Below are 18,477 nucleotides of genomic sequence, written 5' to 3'. Positions count from 1 at the left end.
GAATAATCTAACTCCACTTTCTTCTAATAGTGTCAAAGCAGATTATTCGCCTGTTGTTGTACCTCTTCCGGGGACGGGACAGGCGTGGATCTCGCAGTTGTCCCCCCAGCCGGCCCCCACCGTGCAGCAGCACTCCTGCTTGGTGGTGTTACGAGACAGGACGTTGTCGCAGAAGTTGGCGTCGTTCAGGTTATAGTAACACTCCTTCCTCTCAACAGCGGAGGGAGTGGATGGAGGGACTTGAGGAGCAGGTGTGGGGTTAATATCTGCTGGAGATGAAGAAAGGAAGCATTTAATTAGGACAGGGAGGTTAGAGGTCATAGTTTGCTACATCAAAGCACCTGTAAGGGTGGCGGAGAGTTTTGTAAATAAGAAGAGCAAACTGATACAAAAGCTTGAACAAAAATCTCCTTACTGAGGTGGAATCTCCCAGTGCATAAAGGCCCTATCTACACCTGGTATTAAAATGCATCCTCAGTAATCAGATTGCAAGTGAACACCTCTAAGTACAGGTATTAATGCATCAATCGCCTCCTCAACAGGTCTTGAGATCCAGTAACTGAGACCACATTTGGAGATGGTTTGGGTCACATATGGCCACATTCTTTCAGCAGTGTGTATGCTCATGTGTCCTTGGCCACACTAAGGACCACCTACTCAGCTGATGTCCTTAATTTTCTGACGCCTCACCAGATAAGATGTGAATGGAAAGACTTAGAAACTTCCACTTGTAACCAGATAAAATTTGCTAGCATTTCAACACCTTTGGTTCCCTCGTCTCAATGTCGATGAGTTTTTTGAATGAGCTTTTGGTTAGAAGCCTGAAATAATGTCTATGTTTAACACAAGCTTTAGAGACTTTCACATTTTGTTCTACAACATAAAATATGTCAGGAAATACCCCACTTGAAAACTTAAAAGCTTTTATGTGTCTTAAAAAAGGTGGTTGCTAACAAGAGACTAAATGAGACTACAGAACGTCATCATGCTGAACCGCGCTCACGTTAGCTTTTTTTTGGCATTGCATTTTGTCTTAAAAATCCTTAAAGTGGTGTATATTTTTGAGGATTATCTTGCTGAACAATACGTGTTAGTATCATAACCGTTTGTTTACCACAGAGTTTATTTTCTGCAATGATCCAAAATCCAATGGAATAATCCCATAGGCTTTTTGACAAGAGAACCAGGGCAATGTTAGCTTCAATTGGCCTACAGAAAAACATCATCCCTGGAGCACAGGTGTAAAAGGGTCAAATCTACAGTAGACTGTAATTTCAGAGGTACATCATCACACAGTAACAGTGTCAAGTGGCCTCCGCTCCCCATCCGTCAGAGTGTGTCCATATGCCTCCAGCAGGTAGTGCATTACCCTCGCCTGCCACTGCTGAGCCTGCTCATTTGTCCAAAGGCATGGGCTCAGGCATCTCACCCTTAAGCTGCAGGCTTAGCCAAATGGAAACACTGGCATGTGAGTCAACACACCATTCACTCTCACATGATTGATTAACACACGTCAAAAGCAAACAGCGGAATGTGGCAAAAAGGTACACAAAGGCATAGCTGGGGTTTAGTGCCCAGGCAGAAGAAAAAACATCCCCGCTCAGGGCGCGCCGCTTAATAATGTAAATACGCCCAATTTGTGTACACATACGCCTATCAAGCAGGAGATGTGATGGTGTTTCCATGACTCAAAAGCCTTTTTCTGTCATTCTGAAATTGCATTAAGTTGCATATCTGTAACCTCTGCACCTCAGATTATTTTAGCACGGAAGAGAGCAATATGTCTTTAGCACTAATTGCCAACAGCTACACCTTATCCCTGTTTGTCTTGGTGAGGAAATGGGTTTACAGTGCCTAGGCCCTTAGGGTATTTACTTGGCTCTACTGAAGGAGTTACTTCATCATTCGTTCGAGGGATTAGGCTAAAACAAATTTTCGAAGGCAATCCACCCAACCATAACCCTAGCCTGTAAAACAAATGGAAACAGCCAGGTCAAGAGATGCTGAGTAAGTCATGTCCACCTCGTCACCCTTGTTTGGATAATGAGAGACGGCTCATTAAATCAGGGAAAACTCCGTCTCCCAATGATGGGATGGAGAATTAAGTCCCGTGGGTCAGTGTGAGTGCTAGTCCTGCTCCATTACCCAGGGAGCGGCACTGGCTGGTGATGGGATCAAATTCCTCATTGTCGTTGGGGCAGATGCACAGGAAGCTGCCATCGAAGTTCTCACACAGGACCTCCCCGCACAGCGCCAAGCTCATCTCGCACTCGTTCACGTCTGAGAAAGACAGGAGAGGAGGGCGTGAGGTCAGTAAAGGATCGGGCACGTACGCACAGGCATATGGTCAACAAGGTTGTGGCGAGGTCACATGAAAAAATCTTTATCATTTTGTTATTGGGAGAGTAATTCATATCAGACAGCAAATAATTCACTGAGCTGCATTACAGATACAAACATTTCCGTAGTGATTGATTCTTGATCTTCTACTTCTTTTGACACTCTATATTTGTGCACTGAATCACACTCCACGAAAAGGACACATTGTTTAGTTCATCGAAAATCAGTTCATGTCTCTATAGAGACAGAGTGCTATTCTTTGTACTCTGAAAACCATGCCCACCAGAAGGGAAAACATTTGGAGCCAAAATATGTAAACAAGAGCTGAAATGCTAAAAGAATGTCTGTAACTATCCTAAAATATTAGATTTCAGCATGTCAAAGGATTATCTTAGCATCCTTTTTCTACCAGATAGAGAAAGTTACATATGCTGAGTCTATCACAGTGTCCCCTCTTCTAACCTCACGTATCTTGGCAAAATGGTCCAGCTGAACGGGCAGAAGTAAAATACTTTACAACTGCTATCACATCACCAAGTAAAATCATGATTTAATCTAACAAAGATCAAAACCAGACCTTGCATAGTTTAATTAACTTCAAACTCTACAGTTTTAATGGACAAATAAACCAAATGCCTACTGCATGTTGTCAGAATCCCACAGTTTTCTTATTCTTCCTCCCGATGCCTCGCTTCTGTATCCACTATTTTCCTCTTAAAAGCTCAGTTTTCTGGCTTGCACCTTATAAACCTTAGTTCTTAGCTCTTTACCCTGTTCGTAGTGCATCCCATCACACAGCTGCTTTAAGGCATTTTTTTCTGTTGTTTGCTAGCAGATGGAAATGATAAGGAGGCACCTTAAATACAAAGTTAGGAAAGGAATGAATTGTTTTCCCCTCTGGTGTGGGTGGGACTTAATTGTGCTCTGTGTCTTTATACCAAATGCTGAAAGTCGTTTAATAAAAGTGAACAAACAGTATTTGCAGTCGCACACAATAATTAAAAGATAAGCCTGGTGTTATTTTCTGCACCTTCAATAAATCCCACGAGAAGACCAAAACAAACAATGTGTTAGTCCACTTCTCAGTCCTTTTCCAACCCCCCTAATCTACCAGCTGCTCTCAGCCATAAGCCTTTTGGTTCCATATAAAGATGTAAAAATTTTAAAATGACATACATGACAAGAAAAGTAATGCCTGCACACTTACTCCATGCCACACAAGTTTAAGTGTGAGTAAGTGTGCAGGTGGTACTTTTCTCCTCATGTACTCTGTTTTTTGATAGCACCCACGTGATGTGTGAAAACTACCCTCTATCTATTTTTAAAAATGGGTAAAAATATATACTTTCATTTTTAAACATTTTAATTTCCTCAAACAGCTGTAGTTTTTAGTAAGTGCTGGGTACTATTTTCAGTCGTGTGTTTAGACACATTTGGTGCTCAAGTGCAATGCAGCTCTATGGCACAGAGGAAAGAGTTACATCAGGTTTTGGCCACACAGGCAATACTTCTTCATATGATTAATTCATTGTTGATTTTGGTATTTTCATAGGATTGTTAAAAAGATAAAGTATCCCAACACTTATCATTTCAGCAGTAACATATGATTAATATTTGTTAAGGAGAAGTTACAGACCGACACATTTGCTCATGTCTCCTGGCGGGTTGGTGTAGCCTTGGTCACACTGGCAGCGGAAGGAGCCGTCTGTGTTCTCGCAGTAGCCGTGGTTCCCACAGATGGTTTCATTGACACACTCATCAATATCTGCAAGGCCAGCGAGCATGGAAGAGGTGAGCACAACATTAATATTTACAACGTCACTCCTCGCAATAGACTGTCAAACTGCCTCTGTAAACACTGCGCCGCTTTTCCAAAACAAACATCACTACCATTGTTGTGACCTTACAATAACAACAGAAATCCCTGCCATAATAACATGCCAGAAACGCTGTACAGATTAGACAATTCATTAAAAGGGCTTTCAAACTTTGATGTTTGTAAATCAGTTTAGGTAGACTCCCTCTCTGCACCAACACAGTGAAATTGAGTGGATCTGGAAAACTGCAAGCGAATGTGCTCTGGTTGTTAATAGAGTGAGAAGTGACACTTAGGCCACTGGGATGTTGGCAAAGTGTAACAGACGGAGGAGTTTACAGCATAAAACTCTGCACTCCCTTTCTGATTTACAGCCTTCAGGTTAATTTTGTAGCTAAATATAATTTGTAGCTTCTTTAAAAAAGAGTGAGGATAGTGAGATACTGGCTACAGTTGCATCTCTGGTAAGCTGGTGACAAAACAGTGAAAAATACGACTGAGCTTCCAATGGACAATATTCAACATAAAAATCAATGCTGCAGGAAGCGAACGTGCCGTCGACTTGACCAGCTGATTTTGCTACAAGGCGACTGACTGTTAAAACAGGTGACCTGCCTTAAGTTCTAAAACCAGCTGCTGGTGATTTAACAAGCTGAGTTGCAGATGACACCATCAGCCGGCCTGAGTCAAGCTCGGACCGTACAGTTCACACTGCTGCAACCTTTCTCTGCAATGTTTTAAAGCGGTTTAGTCTCGTCCCAAATCTTTGGTCTGAACTGGGCTTGTTTTATTAAGAACCCTGTATGGATCAAACATTTATTTTTAAGAGCGCAGGACTGGATTTAATGCCAAACATGTAAGTTAGGAATTGAATATGACAGATGGACGGTAGTTTGTTGTTGCATGGCAGTTAATAATACAACAAGTTGAGTAAATGCGGTTGGAGAGACTACATGCTATGTGTCAGTGTGTGAGAGACAGAGACGTGGACATTGAAGCTGTTAACACTGGACAGTGTTACAGCGTTGATGATTCCCTACGACTCGCTGTGCAAAAGCAACATTTGTTAGCAATTTCTTATTTCTTGGCGTCTTGGGTATAGCAGAGAGGCCAAAGACTGATACTGCCGGAGGGCAAGTCTGATTGTAATTGTTTAAGAAAACAATCAGAGAGTTAAATGATCACACTTTCGCTTGTTCTCTGGTCAGTACGGTTTGCCACTGGTCAATGTTAACCTCATAAATCTGTTTCGGGGTCACATAACCACCATTTATCAGTTTTTCTGACATAATGAACTATTGGTTTGAATGAGTGTTTACTTGTTCGGAGCACAAATGCCAAAACAAAATGTCCTATTCATCTGTTTCAGTCTTTGGTCTGTAATAGCATCTTTTGACCATAAATTTGTTATCAATTAGTTACACAACTCATGTTAGAACCAACATCTTGTTCTTTTCAGCCAAGAAATAAAAAACAAAGGCGAAACTATTCAGTCAGAGACGAAATTGAGTCACTGCTTGTATAGTTTCTGAAAGTCGTTAAATCGGGAACATTACATTTGACAGTTGATATGAACTGCACTAATGAAATTAGAGGACACACCACTGCGTTTTATCATGAGCATGATTGAATTTTTTTGTAGTCTTAACAATAACAACCCTCCATGACCATTCCATTCAGAGTTTCCATGACTAATAGTAACTCCTCTGGAGCGATCACAAGTTTTAGAAAAACAGGGGGGAAAAATGCAGACAATAAAATCACAACAAATTGAATACTCGTATTACATTTTGATCAGTTCCACTAAACAGTCTCATACTTGTAAAGCTCATTTTGGATAAGGCTGTTCCAAATATCAGTTCGGACAAAAAGTCAAGTCCAGTGGCAGCGTTTAAAACGAGCTGCTTTATGGAGTGCAAAGCGCAGCCATTCACATATTGTCTAAACCCGTTTTATTTAGCCTCCGAACACTCGTAAAGGCTGTATCAACTGAGCAAAGGGAGAAAGTAGGCCAGAAAAACCACAAGCTATTTGATTTGAACAGCGGCTTGGCCAGAGTGCTCTTCCCCTCCAACACAGACAACTACTCTGTCGGGCTTGCTGGGGGACAAGTCCTCTGTCAGTGTTCCTGTCCTGACTTGGCAACTTCTCTAACATGCCTCCAGGGTCAGAGACAGGGGCTCCCACAAGCTAATAAAACTGCAGAGACAAAATTGCCTTTGTCGTTCTGTAAAACCTTCAACAGGAAATGCTGAAAAGGATTGCTAGAATAGACTTGTGGGCTTAAATGGCTGCGAGACGATAGAGGGAGAATGCATGGACACATACTGAAAACCGCCAACCCACTGGATTTGCATTTTTGCAGCTGAGGAGTGAGATGCCAAACTGGTGTAGATGTGGCGAAGCTTTCTGGACACTACAACATATTACAAGTAATTGAAAAATACATTTTGGGGAAGAATGTTCCCACAGTTTAATCAAGAGTATTCTCAGCATAAGGTGAAAAGTATTATATATCAGAGTTTGAGGAACATTTCCTCAAGTGTGAAGAGCTTAAGTGGAGTTTGGAATGTTGGAATGACAGCGGCGGCCAGCTGGGAGGTCTGGGAGGAGGGCGATGAAAGCTCTCCGCTAATATATAAAATAATCAGTGTCTGCAGGCAGATTTTCATTCATGTGTAACATGGAACAAAATCTGTTGCAAACCACATGTTGCGATGATGAGATGCAATCAAAGAATCGTCCGGGGGAGTAATGAGAGCATCGAGACCAAAACAATTTTAATGGCCTTTGTTTTTCTGTGTATCTGACTTGAGCGGCATTACTTGACCAGTAACGTAGATCCAAGCAGAGAGTCTGCTTGCTGATCACTAATGGTTTGTGGGAACAAATGAATAATGCAAAATGAGATAACTCCACCAAGAGCTAGTCTCACACCAGCAGGACGTGGGGTTGCCTTTCTTAGTCTTTCCATGTAATAATCGGTTACGTCAGGACACATGCAGAGCTGTAAATTGCCTGGTGGGAAGATCTGTAGCAGGGGCGAAGGGTGAGGAGTTCAGCTGAGGTGGGTGGAGCTGAGGTTAAGAGCGACCCAGCCCAATAGGCACCTATCTTAATGGTCTGACCCCACAGGACCTGCTTCCTGGATCCGGTTGATGCTGCGGTTGGGGGTTAATGGTATGGGTCTCTGTGCCATGTGTTAATCTGGAGCACATGGGGGCAGGCAACAAGAATATAGAAATCAGTGACTGTTGGCTCACCCTCTGCAGCCCACACTTCTCCCATATTCTCTGGGCAACCCCTTGTCTGATTGGACCCACATGCAGAGGTTATTTCACACGCGACTGGGCAAGGATGAGGTGAGGTATTTGTTTTCGGGGAAGCGTGTTTGTGTGCTTTATCTGACGTAACATCTACAACCTGTCTTGGGTTAACTACAGTGACGGTCAAACTGTTGTATCATGTGTGTTCTTCTGAGAAAAAACATCATAGCCCAGCAGCATGATCACACACACATGGTAAAGTCTTTAGATTTCTATAGGTTTAAAGGGGTGGGAGTGTGACCACAGACAATTTCCGCCCATGGGAAAGCCTTATTAAAGACATAAAGGGCATAGCTTGGGGGAATTTATGAGCATGATGGTGAATTAAAGCCTAAAAAACAATGACCTGCGACTCCACACTGCCTTTTTCACATGCCCAAAGGAGCCCTGTGTACTGTGCAGCATCGCGGTAAAACGACAGCCCTCACAGTTGCAGCTGACGCTCCGCTGTGGAAAAACCCCTGTTTTCCCCTTTTGTATTATGGCCTCTAAATCTAAATGAGTGCTGCGAGCAGAGCCAAAGACAACCGCTGCCCCTTCGAAGGCCGGTGAGTAAAAATAAAACAACGCCCCTCTCAGAAACGGCAAATTACAGTGTCTGGCCTCTTCTTAAATATTTGATGATTTTTACAAGCAGACAAAAATGCCCCGGAGTAATTGAGCTCCCTCCCTGGACTTTTATTAGGGTGACGGCTGCATCTCCCACAACTTGCAACTGTAAGGTGAAACAAGCCACTATTGTGTGCAGCGCCGGGCTTCTGAGGGCGAGAGGGCTTGGTTCTCAAAGTGGAGCTGTGAGTCAATGCTGAGCTGTGCGAGTGTTTGTTGTGGGGTCGAGTGAAAACACGAAACAGCTCGCGTCACAACATAGCAACGAGGGGAAAGATGGTCGGACTCTGTCACAATTGAGCAACAGTGTTTGGGAAGGTTACTTCCAAACGTAATAGGTTACAGATTACTCGTCACCCAGTAAAAATGTAAAAGGTAATTTAATAACTTCATCAAACTAATGCAACCTATCACTTTTTATTACTTTTCTAGCAGATGTTTTAAAGAGGGCAATAAACTTTAAAAGTCCTAACGACATCCATGATGTCGATGTTGACAGCATTTGCACTATTGGTAAACAAGTTTTTTTTTAACTGATGTGTCACATTCTGTGTCACAGACAGGTGCTTCCCCCCTGCCTAAACCTGAGCTAAACACGTAGCCCTTACCCTACCCACAAGCAGCAGGCAGCGGTGCTCGCATTTACAAGGAGGGAAACATAATTTGACAGAAGAACGCATTTGGATAAAACACTGGAAAACAGGTCAGCAAACAGGGGAAAGCTGATGGAGGCCATTGAAAATGTTACAGTGGTTACTTCTTTTTTTCAGTGCTGACTCATCTGGAATGACGTTCAAGTGCTGTTTAGATGGAAGCGGACGGTATTTAGTGGTGACCCGTTAATGCATTGTGCCAGCAAAGGGGCTGAAATTAGCGCATTCACGTGACTGCTGTAGTTCGATCACTGCAGATAATAGCCGATTGGCGCTATAAAGCGGATAAATACCTGTGACTACAGCAGAGGCATATGATGCGGGTGTAAATGCAGATAATAACTTTTCCCATTAAATGAAAAATCCGGATCTTAGCAGGTGTTAGTGCGGGGGGTTGTGCACTGGGGACTTTAGAGCCCTTTTCTGATTTAAGAAGGATAATATGTTTTAAACTTCTAGCACTGATAGCACTGAAGCATTCATGTCTGACAACATTGCACGGCACACTCATAGTGCAGAGCGCACTGATTTGTTTGGCAGATGAGAGGTGGGGCAAATTCAATGTTTAAAATTTGTCTGTACACTGCAAAATGAATGTAGCCTATCTGGACATAGACACAAAAACATTCTTGCAAGGTGAACAGAATTAATGTTTTATTCTACATATTAGCTTTTACCTAAACAAATATATTTAGATGTACCACCCTTGTAATCACCAGCATTTTTATAGGTAACTTCAAGTTAATTACATATATTTTTTTTTTCCCCAGTGACTGTAACTGATTACAATTACATTTTGTAATTTAATTACACTCCCCTCTTAGCAGCCATACAGAAGAAGTGAACTGGTATTTTTCTGGCACCACAGGGGACAATGTGAAGCTTTTTCAATCGGGGCCCATCTAAAGATTCCACAATGTCTGCAGGACATGTCAGGTAAGAAAATGTGTAACTCATAGCACATAACATGGCACTGATTCAAACCCATATGAGCTGCTTAGCAGCGTTTCACTCTGACACTGAAGCAGTGGAGGTCAGCAGCTGGTTTCAATCTGCCCTTATCACACTGCAGGCCCCAGCACTCTTCAGTTGGTGCCAGACAGGCAACACCATAAAGTGCAGCAAGGAGGCAGCCACACGTAGCCAGGATCAGGGTGATGGAGGGGGCGGAGGTCTGATCTGTCACTGATCAGCATATTCTCCCCTGATCTCCATCTGTTGATAGCCCAATAAAAACTCAGGGTCATGAGAATATTTGACGCTGCACTGTACTCGGAGTGCATCTCCACAACGGATTCTGGTTCTCCTTCTCTAACACAAACACACAAGCTGGGATGCAGAAACCCACAGCTAACCACATGCACACACACACTCGCACTCACATACGCACACAATCACCCGCAAACACCCACAGCTTCCATCTGCAGTCCAACACATCATTCCATTCAGATGCTCTCAGACTGCTTTCCCCTCCTCGCCTGTCACTCTCTCCGGTGACTGTTTGGATTCTGTCTTAATATGAGGAAAATATTTGGCCTTTTGTTTTGGTCTCTTGTATTCCTCATACACCAGACTTGTTGTTTTTTGGTGCTATGAGAGCAACAAAGACAAGCAACGTTGCAAAATAAAGAGAGATAGACTCAAATCGTTGTGCAACAAACCACATTAATATCTCAAGCCCAAGGTGTCTAATCTTGCCAGTAAACACAGAAAGCTTCATGTATTCTGGTGGTCATGGAAATGTCTCTGTTGTTGTTGTTGGACAGCTGTGGGCCCAGATGTAGCGTAAGTGCAAATTTTCTCAGTCAACCCAGGTGACTGGGCTCCTCCATAGGGGAGGAAAAGAGGTAAGGCCCAGATAATCGTGTCCCCTCTAAAAAGAAGAGCAACAGTGATCAGGTTCCACTAGTGTCTTTGCCAGAGCCACTCCATTAGCTCTGTTGTCCGGAGGATGAGACCATTATCAGCTGGCCTCACACACCGCCTCCAATAACAGTGCACTCCTCTTTCTAAAGTGCCCCAATTTCAGGGGCCACTTCTCCCCCATGGCCTCCTGTGCAGGGAGACCTCGAGTACCTGATAGCTTTTTGATTCACATCAGCCTCTTTGTGTCTGGATGCCAAACAGATATCATTATCTACACACAGAGGGAGAGTCCTGAAGAGTATGCAGAGTTGATCTGAGGCTACACTCCCATCTATCTTTAACTACAGCCCAAATTGTGAATGGTACAAAAATAGGTTGCTGCATACGATGCATACATTTTTTGTTTCACTCTAAAGTCAGTTAGCCTCAAAATGGGCCTGTTTTTCTTAACATAATTGTGTGTGCTAGTCTCTTAACTACACGCGGTTTAACCACTCACCACAGTCTGTGGCGTCCTCTCCCTCGAGGCCGGGCTGGCAGCCCATGAAACAGCGGTAGGAGCCGATGGTGTTTTCGCAGCGCCAGGTACCACACACTGAGCTTCCAAACTCTTTGCACTCATTCTGGTCTGCACAGTGAGAGAAAAAGAGACAGATGTTGGTTAGTAACTGACAAACAGAGGCACAAATGCAAACACATGTGCAATCAGACACTAACACGGACGCATGCAACCCCCGCACACACTCGTGCTCCCTCCACTGCTCTTCTGCTTCCAGTGTAATGGCTGTACAGCAGGAGTCGGCCAGGAGGCCTGCGGTGTGGCTGTCCTCAGTAAACGCAGCAGGCAACAGGAATGGCCAAGAACAATATTATCACAGCAACCGAAGAACTTGTGAAGGAGCTAAAGGGAGACGTTCCAGAGGGAGAAACACCTCCTGCTCACAATGGGGTCATTCATACTTCCCTCAGGGGAGAGGGAGCTCAGGGCTCCAGCCATGTAATCCAGGCACCCCTCGCTCCTGAGGCCGAGGAGGAAAGCTTCTAAGCCAGGCTTGGACACTTTCACTGGAGCCCCGTCCCCACTGCCTATAGATAATCAATCATAGCCAACTGTTCTATACCGGGTATGCTCAAGTCTAAATGTAGCGTGACGATCAAACGGTTAATGCTGACATGTTGGTTTACTCAGAGAGTAGAAACCTCAGGGCAGAATAAGAGGTCAACAATCACTATGAAATACATAAGGGAGTTTTCGGACCTGTCCGCATGTTTACAGATTGTTTTGAAAATTGATATTTTCCTCTATGTTTGGGCCTCTATGAGGTCACTAAAATGCCTTCCAAGGCGCAGATTTTTCAAAACTCCAGTTGCTCTGTATCTGTGCAGACATGTTGCACGGAGTGTTTGGGAAACAATCGATTTCATCTCCTCGATTTGCCCGTGCCAATTGTTGCAAACCAGCAGACCACCCGTCTGATTACGTTTTGTAATCACTGCTTGATCTATCTACTGCTTTTACGTGAACTTCGTATTGCTGCACCACTTTACAGGGGAAGTGATGCTCCCAGTGTTGTTTGGTTCTCCTTAGCGTCCGTGGTTTATTGTTCGCAAGAAGCTACAGTTCTGGACCGTAGCCTGGTCGAACCAGCAGATGGTGGGACTCTTTCCTGGGGGGGGATTATTGTTGATGAGGATCAGAGGGAAAATTTTCTTATGTCCAGAGCACTCTTATCTTTGAGAACTTCCTTATCCTTATATTGAAGAGGAATCAATGGTTATGAGATCTCCAGTAGGTGTTTTTAAAAAGGTAACGCTACTTTTGTGAGGAGACTATAGAAGACAGTTCACACAGGCGAGAGTTTGCAGTAGTTTTTGCATGTGAGCGTGGACGGAGATTGTGTGGACAGGTTTTCCATTTAAAGGAACAGTGTTTAAGATTCAGGGGGATTTAGTGGCATCTAGCAGTAAGACATGCCAGTTAGAATGCCTACAGTATTTATTGTTTAAGAGGTTTTTAATAGGAGCAGAATTATGTGCACAGATCTCTTACTCTCCAAAACAAACAGACCAGGGGATTTAAGCCGGTAAAAACACCGAACAAAGAAGATTTACATTAAAAAATCTCTGCGTTTCCAATGCTTTGGGGCTGCTAACTACAGTGGCTGACACAAAAAGACAAATTGCCGTATTTAAAGCCAGTGTTTGGTTTGTCCATTCTGGGTTACTGTAGAAACACAGCGGTGCAGCATGGTGATCTCAGTTGTCAAGGACCCAATCCATTTAGATATAAATGGCACATTCTAAGGTGACAAAAATACAACCATTTCTATTTTCAGGTGAATATACACAAATGAAAACATACTTAATATATTCAATTTATTGTTGACAATATATCCCCCTAAATCCTAAACACTGCACCTTTAAAATTGAGGAGGAAATTATTTATTGAAAAAATATCTGTCTGCGTGTAGACAGGGCCTTATCCCCTCTTACCTTCACAGTCAGCTGTGTCATCGCTGAATTTGAAGCCAGCTTCACATAAGCACATGAACGAGCCGTCAGTGTTGAGACACTTGCCGCGGATGCAAACATTGTCTTTACTGCATTCATCCACATCTGAGGCAGAGAGAGGGAGGGAGGAGAAAGGCAGACAAATTAAGAGATAATTGGAGAAAGGGTGGGTCAAGATTTGATACATATTGATTATCCCTAAATATCCCTATATATCCTCTGTCTTTATTAAGTCCACAGGGAACACCACTCCTTTTCATAAGAATGTGTAATCAAGCACTTGTCTGAGCACCAGATTCATTGGCCATTTGGAGCATTTAACAGTACGCTGGCAAACAGGAAACAAAGGAGGAAAAAAAAGTCTACCTCAGCTTTTCAGGCTGAGAACATTTCCCCCCAACTCATAAAAATTAATAACGAACGCGACATGCTTGATTAGCTGTAGATTTGTGGATAATTGCGGCATTACAGCATGACTGTAAGGCACTTGGAGCTGCGGTAAAAGATGGGGAAAGCAGGGGAAAATTCATCGCTGGGGAAAAGCCTGTCCTCCTTTCCCAACCTTTGATAATCAGATGAATCTTTCAGAGACGACAAGGCAAACACCAGTTTGCAAAGATAGGGAGAAAAAAAACAATAGCCCAGACTATAAGTAAACACATAAATATGCTGACTGGATAGTTTTGGAGTTAATTCAACAACTTCAAAGCTTTTATTGAAAGGCACAGCAAGGCCATGGCACAACCTGTTGATTTGTATTAAATTTAGATGTGTTTCAGTCTGCTGTCATTCCTTTATTACGTATGGTCTGTTTTCGCTGAAAGACCAGCCTGGTCACGGCCAAGCATCATTTTGGCCTCACCTGACTAAACCCATCTTTCATCCCTATAAACTCACATACCCTCATCCTCCCTACTCCTTCCTCTGCAGGCTCATGTCAGAGGGGTCTGGCTTTCATTGTGTCAGCACTGTACACACAATGGCAGGCTGCAAGAAAATATACGACAACTGCTGATTTATAGGATAATTAGAGCCCTGTATTTGTTGTGGCGGGCAGCCAAAGTACCTGATGCGGGCTGAGCAGTTTGCTCAGAGTCTGTGTACGATGTCTAAGGCGCACCGAGGCCAAAGCCTCAGCAGAGGAATGTCCCTGTTCAAGGACTGAACCGAGTCCTCTACTGTAAGTCAACCTTGCCCTTTCAAGGACCGTGCCAGCGGCTTGCAAAGACCTAGACCCATTGATTCAAACCTACCTGCTTCACATCACGACGGCATGTATCACTGCCAGACGTCCTGCCGTTTACTTGATTTCACCTCTAACTGCACTTGCAAGACACACCAGAACAAACACTGATCCAATTCTGACATCCTGGCCAGAGTTATTTCATGTATTTTGACAGCAAATGCTCCAGTTTGTTGAAAAGAAAAGCCTTCCTTAGTTGATGATCAGGCTACATTTTTTTTTCCCCATCACTGTGACCAGTGGGTCACTGGGTGCGGCTGGAATAACATCAAACTGATGTCCAAACGGAGAGCGAGCTGAGACAGTTGATGAGGCCACGGCCCATTACACAGAGAGACTGGCCTGAGCACAGATGCCAAGGGTCCTAAGCTGGGCGTCTGCACCCAGGACAGTGAGGTGAGGAACTCTTATCTGAGCTGTTTATTTTATCAGTATCTTCCTTGATTTTTAGTTCTTGCCCTTTTTTTCATTTCATCATTTTATTCTCCTTGTGTTTTAAATGTGTTTGGTTTTATTGTAAGGCACTGTGTTTTTAAAAGTGCAATATAAATAAAGTATATTGTTATGATTATTGCCTGTCAGCCAGCCTGCACTGAATGAAAACCTTGACTTGAGCAATATGGGCTGAAATCATTAGAACATTATTACCAACTTTCTCTAATTACGACTTTGCCTCACCCAATTACACCAAGCCCATAAAATCATCTGAGAAATAATTTCCTATTGCTATTGCTGCTCTTGTGCCAGTGCGTTACTGTACCTTGGCAACCGGTCCTTCCATCGACGGTGGTATATCCATCAGGGCAGATGCACATGAAGGAGCCCTCAGTGTTCACACAGCTTCCTTCCCCGCAGATCCCCACGTCAGTTAAACACTCATTGATATCTGTCACAAGTATACACACACAGCTGTGTCAAGATGCCAACATGAGGTAAGGCACAAGAAGCAGTTAACCACTAATGGTGTGTTTTATCTTTCAGATGACCCAGAGTTTAGTAGCGTTCCAGCGTCACAACACTGGAATTTAAAACTCTGATTCAATACCTTAATGAAATATAGAAATGAAATATATAGGGAAAAAAAAAATTGACATTGAGTGCATAAAATTATAATTTTTATTTGAAGATGACTCTATTAAAAGGCTGTAACATGATAACTTCAGCTTCACTTTTCTTGGTTAGTAGCAGAAAACAGCAGAATGACTGTTAGCATTAACAATAAGAGCAGGCTGTTCTCATGCACTGTTTGTATATTTTCCTACACAAAGTATGGCGCCAAAATCGGGAAATATTCAAGTAATCATCAGCCAGTAATTTGTGTTTAACCGACATATTTGGGAGGGCTATTGTATTTCTCCAATTGTATCTGTGATTTATTGTCTTTATATGACTTTAAATACTGATAAAAAGACCTTGAGAAAAAAAAATCATTTTTCTGACAACACTAGTGTGTGTGTGTGTATTTACCTCTGCAGAACGTCCTATCCACCAGCTCCATACCATCGGGGCAGGAGCAGCTGTCGGAACCGATGGTGTTGGTGCACCGGCCTGCCTCACGCAGGCTGGTGTCCTCACAGTCATTCCCATCTACATTGACAAACACACACACAGACAGACGTCATAAGTATGACACACTCACACCAGCTGTAAATGTTACTTCCAGACCACACTGAGTATGTCAGAAAAGTCATGCATCATCTACATTGGCAAGTAATGACTTATTCTTACTACACTAGGTCATACTGTGCTGGAACAGATGGCAAATGAAAATGATTGCACAGAAATATATTGACCACAGTGAGCCACCCACTGTGTCGTACCTTCACATGAGAGCCCGTTGGGTGCCACCGTGAGGCCGCGTTCATAGGCCATGCAGGAGAAGGAGCCCTCTGTGTTGGTGCAAACACCCGTGGGGCACACACCTGGGATCTGGCACTCGTCAATGTCTAAGATACAGAAGAAGAAGGAAAGGTTAGCCTAGTTTATCGTCTTAAGCAAAGGGAACCTCTAAAGAGTCCACTTTTTGATCGTTCACTGTCTTATCTATTATAAATGATGTGTGTGCGTGCCGAACATACAGTAAGCAAAGCCCCCTTTATTAGATCGCACTGACAGTGTTTTATTAAAAAGGGTGGAAAGATAAGTATGCAGGAGGGTCATCGAATCCAAAACAGCAAGCTATTACAGGTGGCACATAATTACTGTATCTACAAACAGTCACTGGCTCGCTGTTATGTGATCATTGGAAATTCCTCGAGCCGGTGCAGATTGTATTTCTTACGGAGAAAAATAGTGCAGGCCATTGTTAAGTGATTGAGATGGCTCAGTTTTGCCTTTGGGTGAACAGTTCAACGGGGCGAACTCGCTGCAATACGTGGAAGGCAGGGGAGTGGCTGACTTCATTTTAAATTAAGCCCTTAATATTTTCCATGGCATCAGAGGCATCCATTAAAATCCTATCAGAGGCCGACTTGGACTTGGGCTTGTTTTGTAAAACCTTTTCCCAGCACAAAGACACATATCGGCGGGGGATCTTCCTCCTGGGCTACATCCACGCTCCCATTCAAAAACACACCACAGTATATATGACTAACTGAGGCCATGTTTGAATCCATTTAAACAGCCATTCCTTTTCTGCTTCCCATGAAGTCATGACAGATCTAACCTCCCCGGATTCGTCAAAGCAGCCGTTTCACTGCATTGATCTCATAAATCATGTCATGACAAATTACTGAGCACTGTAAAGACTTTCTATAATCATGTTCTGGGTCTAATCCTTTTTTTTTTTTTTTACTGTGGTCTACTGTAACTTTGGTACAATGTTTACGATAGTGACAGCTCAAAGTTTTCTGAGAAGGTAGGTAATAGAAAGGTAGTTTTACCCTCACAGCCATAACCATCCTCAGACAGTTGCAGGCCGGCTTCGCAGCTCCTGCAGGTGTACGATCCTGGAGTGTTCAAGCACAGCTGGCGTGGGCACACGTTAGCCACCAAGCACTCGTTCACATCTGGACACAAATACATAGACACATCATAGCACAGATTACCATCTCTGGCTTCAAATAAATAAAGCCCGCCAGTTGTAATCAGTTAGATCGCCAGTCATTGGAACTAGAAATTACAAATGTCGACACTTCTATCTTTTTAGCTGACCTATCTGCAGAACATTAGCCTGACATCATCTTGTTCTATTTGAGGGCTGGTGTATCATTGTGTTGAGCAAGGATCAGATGAGCGGTGCCAGAGGCGGATGGGTCCAGGATCCAGCTATGATGTGATGTCTAGAAGGAGTATTTTGGGATTTTGGGCTCAGATGATGAGGCTTTGAGGTCCAAGCTGTCACACCTGATGCTGTTTATACACAGCCTGAACCAGCTAGGAAACATGTTCATCAGAGCTGGCACTTTCACCTTAACCGTAGCTTTGTTGGGTATTAGGGCAAGGTCTGGCATGTTTGAATAGACGCTACACACACACCTGTGCTCAAGTGTATAAGCATTCCTGCACAAGTACAGCCAAAAGCCTCACCATCACATTGTTGTCCATCCTCAGAGACTCTGAAACCAGGCTGACACGCGATACATGTGAAGGAACCTTCTGTGTTTGTACATGTTCCCAGGGGGCATGTAGTGGGCAGCGCACACTCATCGATATCTGAAAACAAAACAGACTGTTAGACATTCGCTGCAGGAAACAGGCATCTTTACAGCCAAGAAAAAAAGAACTAGAATTATCACCTAGTGGCTATACGTCACACTTATGGCTTACATTCATATTTGTGAAAACATTACTGCTTCACACATTTTCCCCTGACAGCACAGAGGATTGATACACGCACTACAGTTTTTAAAAAGGCCACCAATTCAGTATCTAACCGATGCTCTCTCCTTCTGTTACTGAATTATGGCATTAAATAATGGCAAGATGAGTGTTTCTGCAGAATCTTGATGCCATAATGAAGTTCACTTTGACCCTTTGGATAAACAATATCATCAAATTATATTGTTATCATTTATGTGGAATTTTAGTCATAATAAGCATATGAATTCTACCCAGCTCATTGCTGAGTCCAAGTTAATGTTTTCTCTTCACATTCATGTCTCATTCACAAGA

General features: G+C 43.2%; 1 protein-coding gene across 2 annotated transcripts in view; it reads right to left on the bottom strand.

Annotated features, from left to right (window-relative positions):
- Positions 1–18,477, bottom strand: part of LOC121953319 (latent-transforming growth factor beta-binding protein 2-like) — a 106,344-nt gene that overhangs the window by 7,384 nt on the left and 80,483 nt on the right. Inside the window, exons 25-34 of one of the 2 annotated variants that reach the window (XM_042500339.2) lie at positions 17,893–18,018; positions 17,247–17,372; positions 16,185–16,310; positions 15,832–15,951; positions 15,125–15,250; positions 13,104–13,226; positions 11,110–11,238; positions 3,977–4,105; positions 2,146–2,280; positions 63–269 (exon numbers count right to left, since the gene is read on the bottom strand). In XM_042500339.2, coding sequence (XP_042356273.2) covers positions 63–269; positions 2,146–2,280; positions 3,977–4,105; positions 11,110–11,238; positions 13,104–13,226; positions 15,125–15,250; positions 15,832–15,951; positions 16,185–16,310; positions 17,247–17,372; positions 17,893–18,018 — 1,347 coding nt within the window. The remainder of the gene's footprint in view (positions 1–62; positions 270–2,145; positions 2,281–3,976; positions 4,106–11,109; positions 11,239–13,103; positions 13,227–15,124; positions 15,251–15,831; positions 15,952–16,184; positions 16,311–17,246; positions 17,373–17,892; positions 18,019–18,477) is intronic. The other variant, XM_042500340.2, reaches the window with a different exon arrangement.

This window comes from Plectropomus leopardus, chromosome 14, assembly GCF_026936395.1.
Source record: "Plectropomus leopardus strain MGB_pleo_1.0 chromosome 14, ASM2693639v1, whole genome shotgun sequence".
In the NCBI taxonomy this organism is placed as follows: Eukaryota; Metazoa; Chordata; class Actinopteri; order Perciformes; family Serranidae; genus Plectropomus; species Plectropomus leopardus.
The sequence above is the reverse complement of the archived record's forward strand: the minus strand, read 5'-3'. Positions and strand labels throughout refer to the sequence as shown.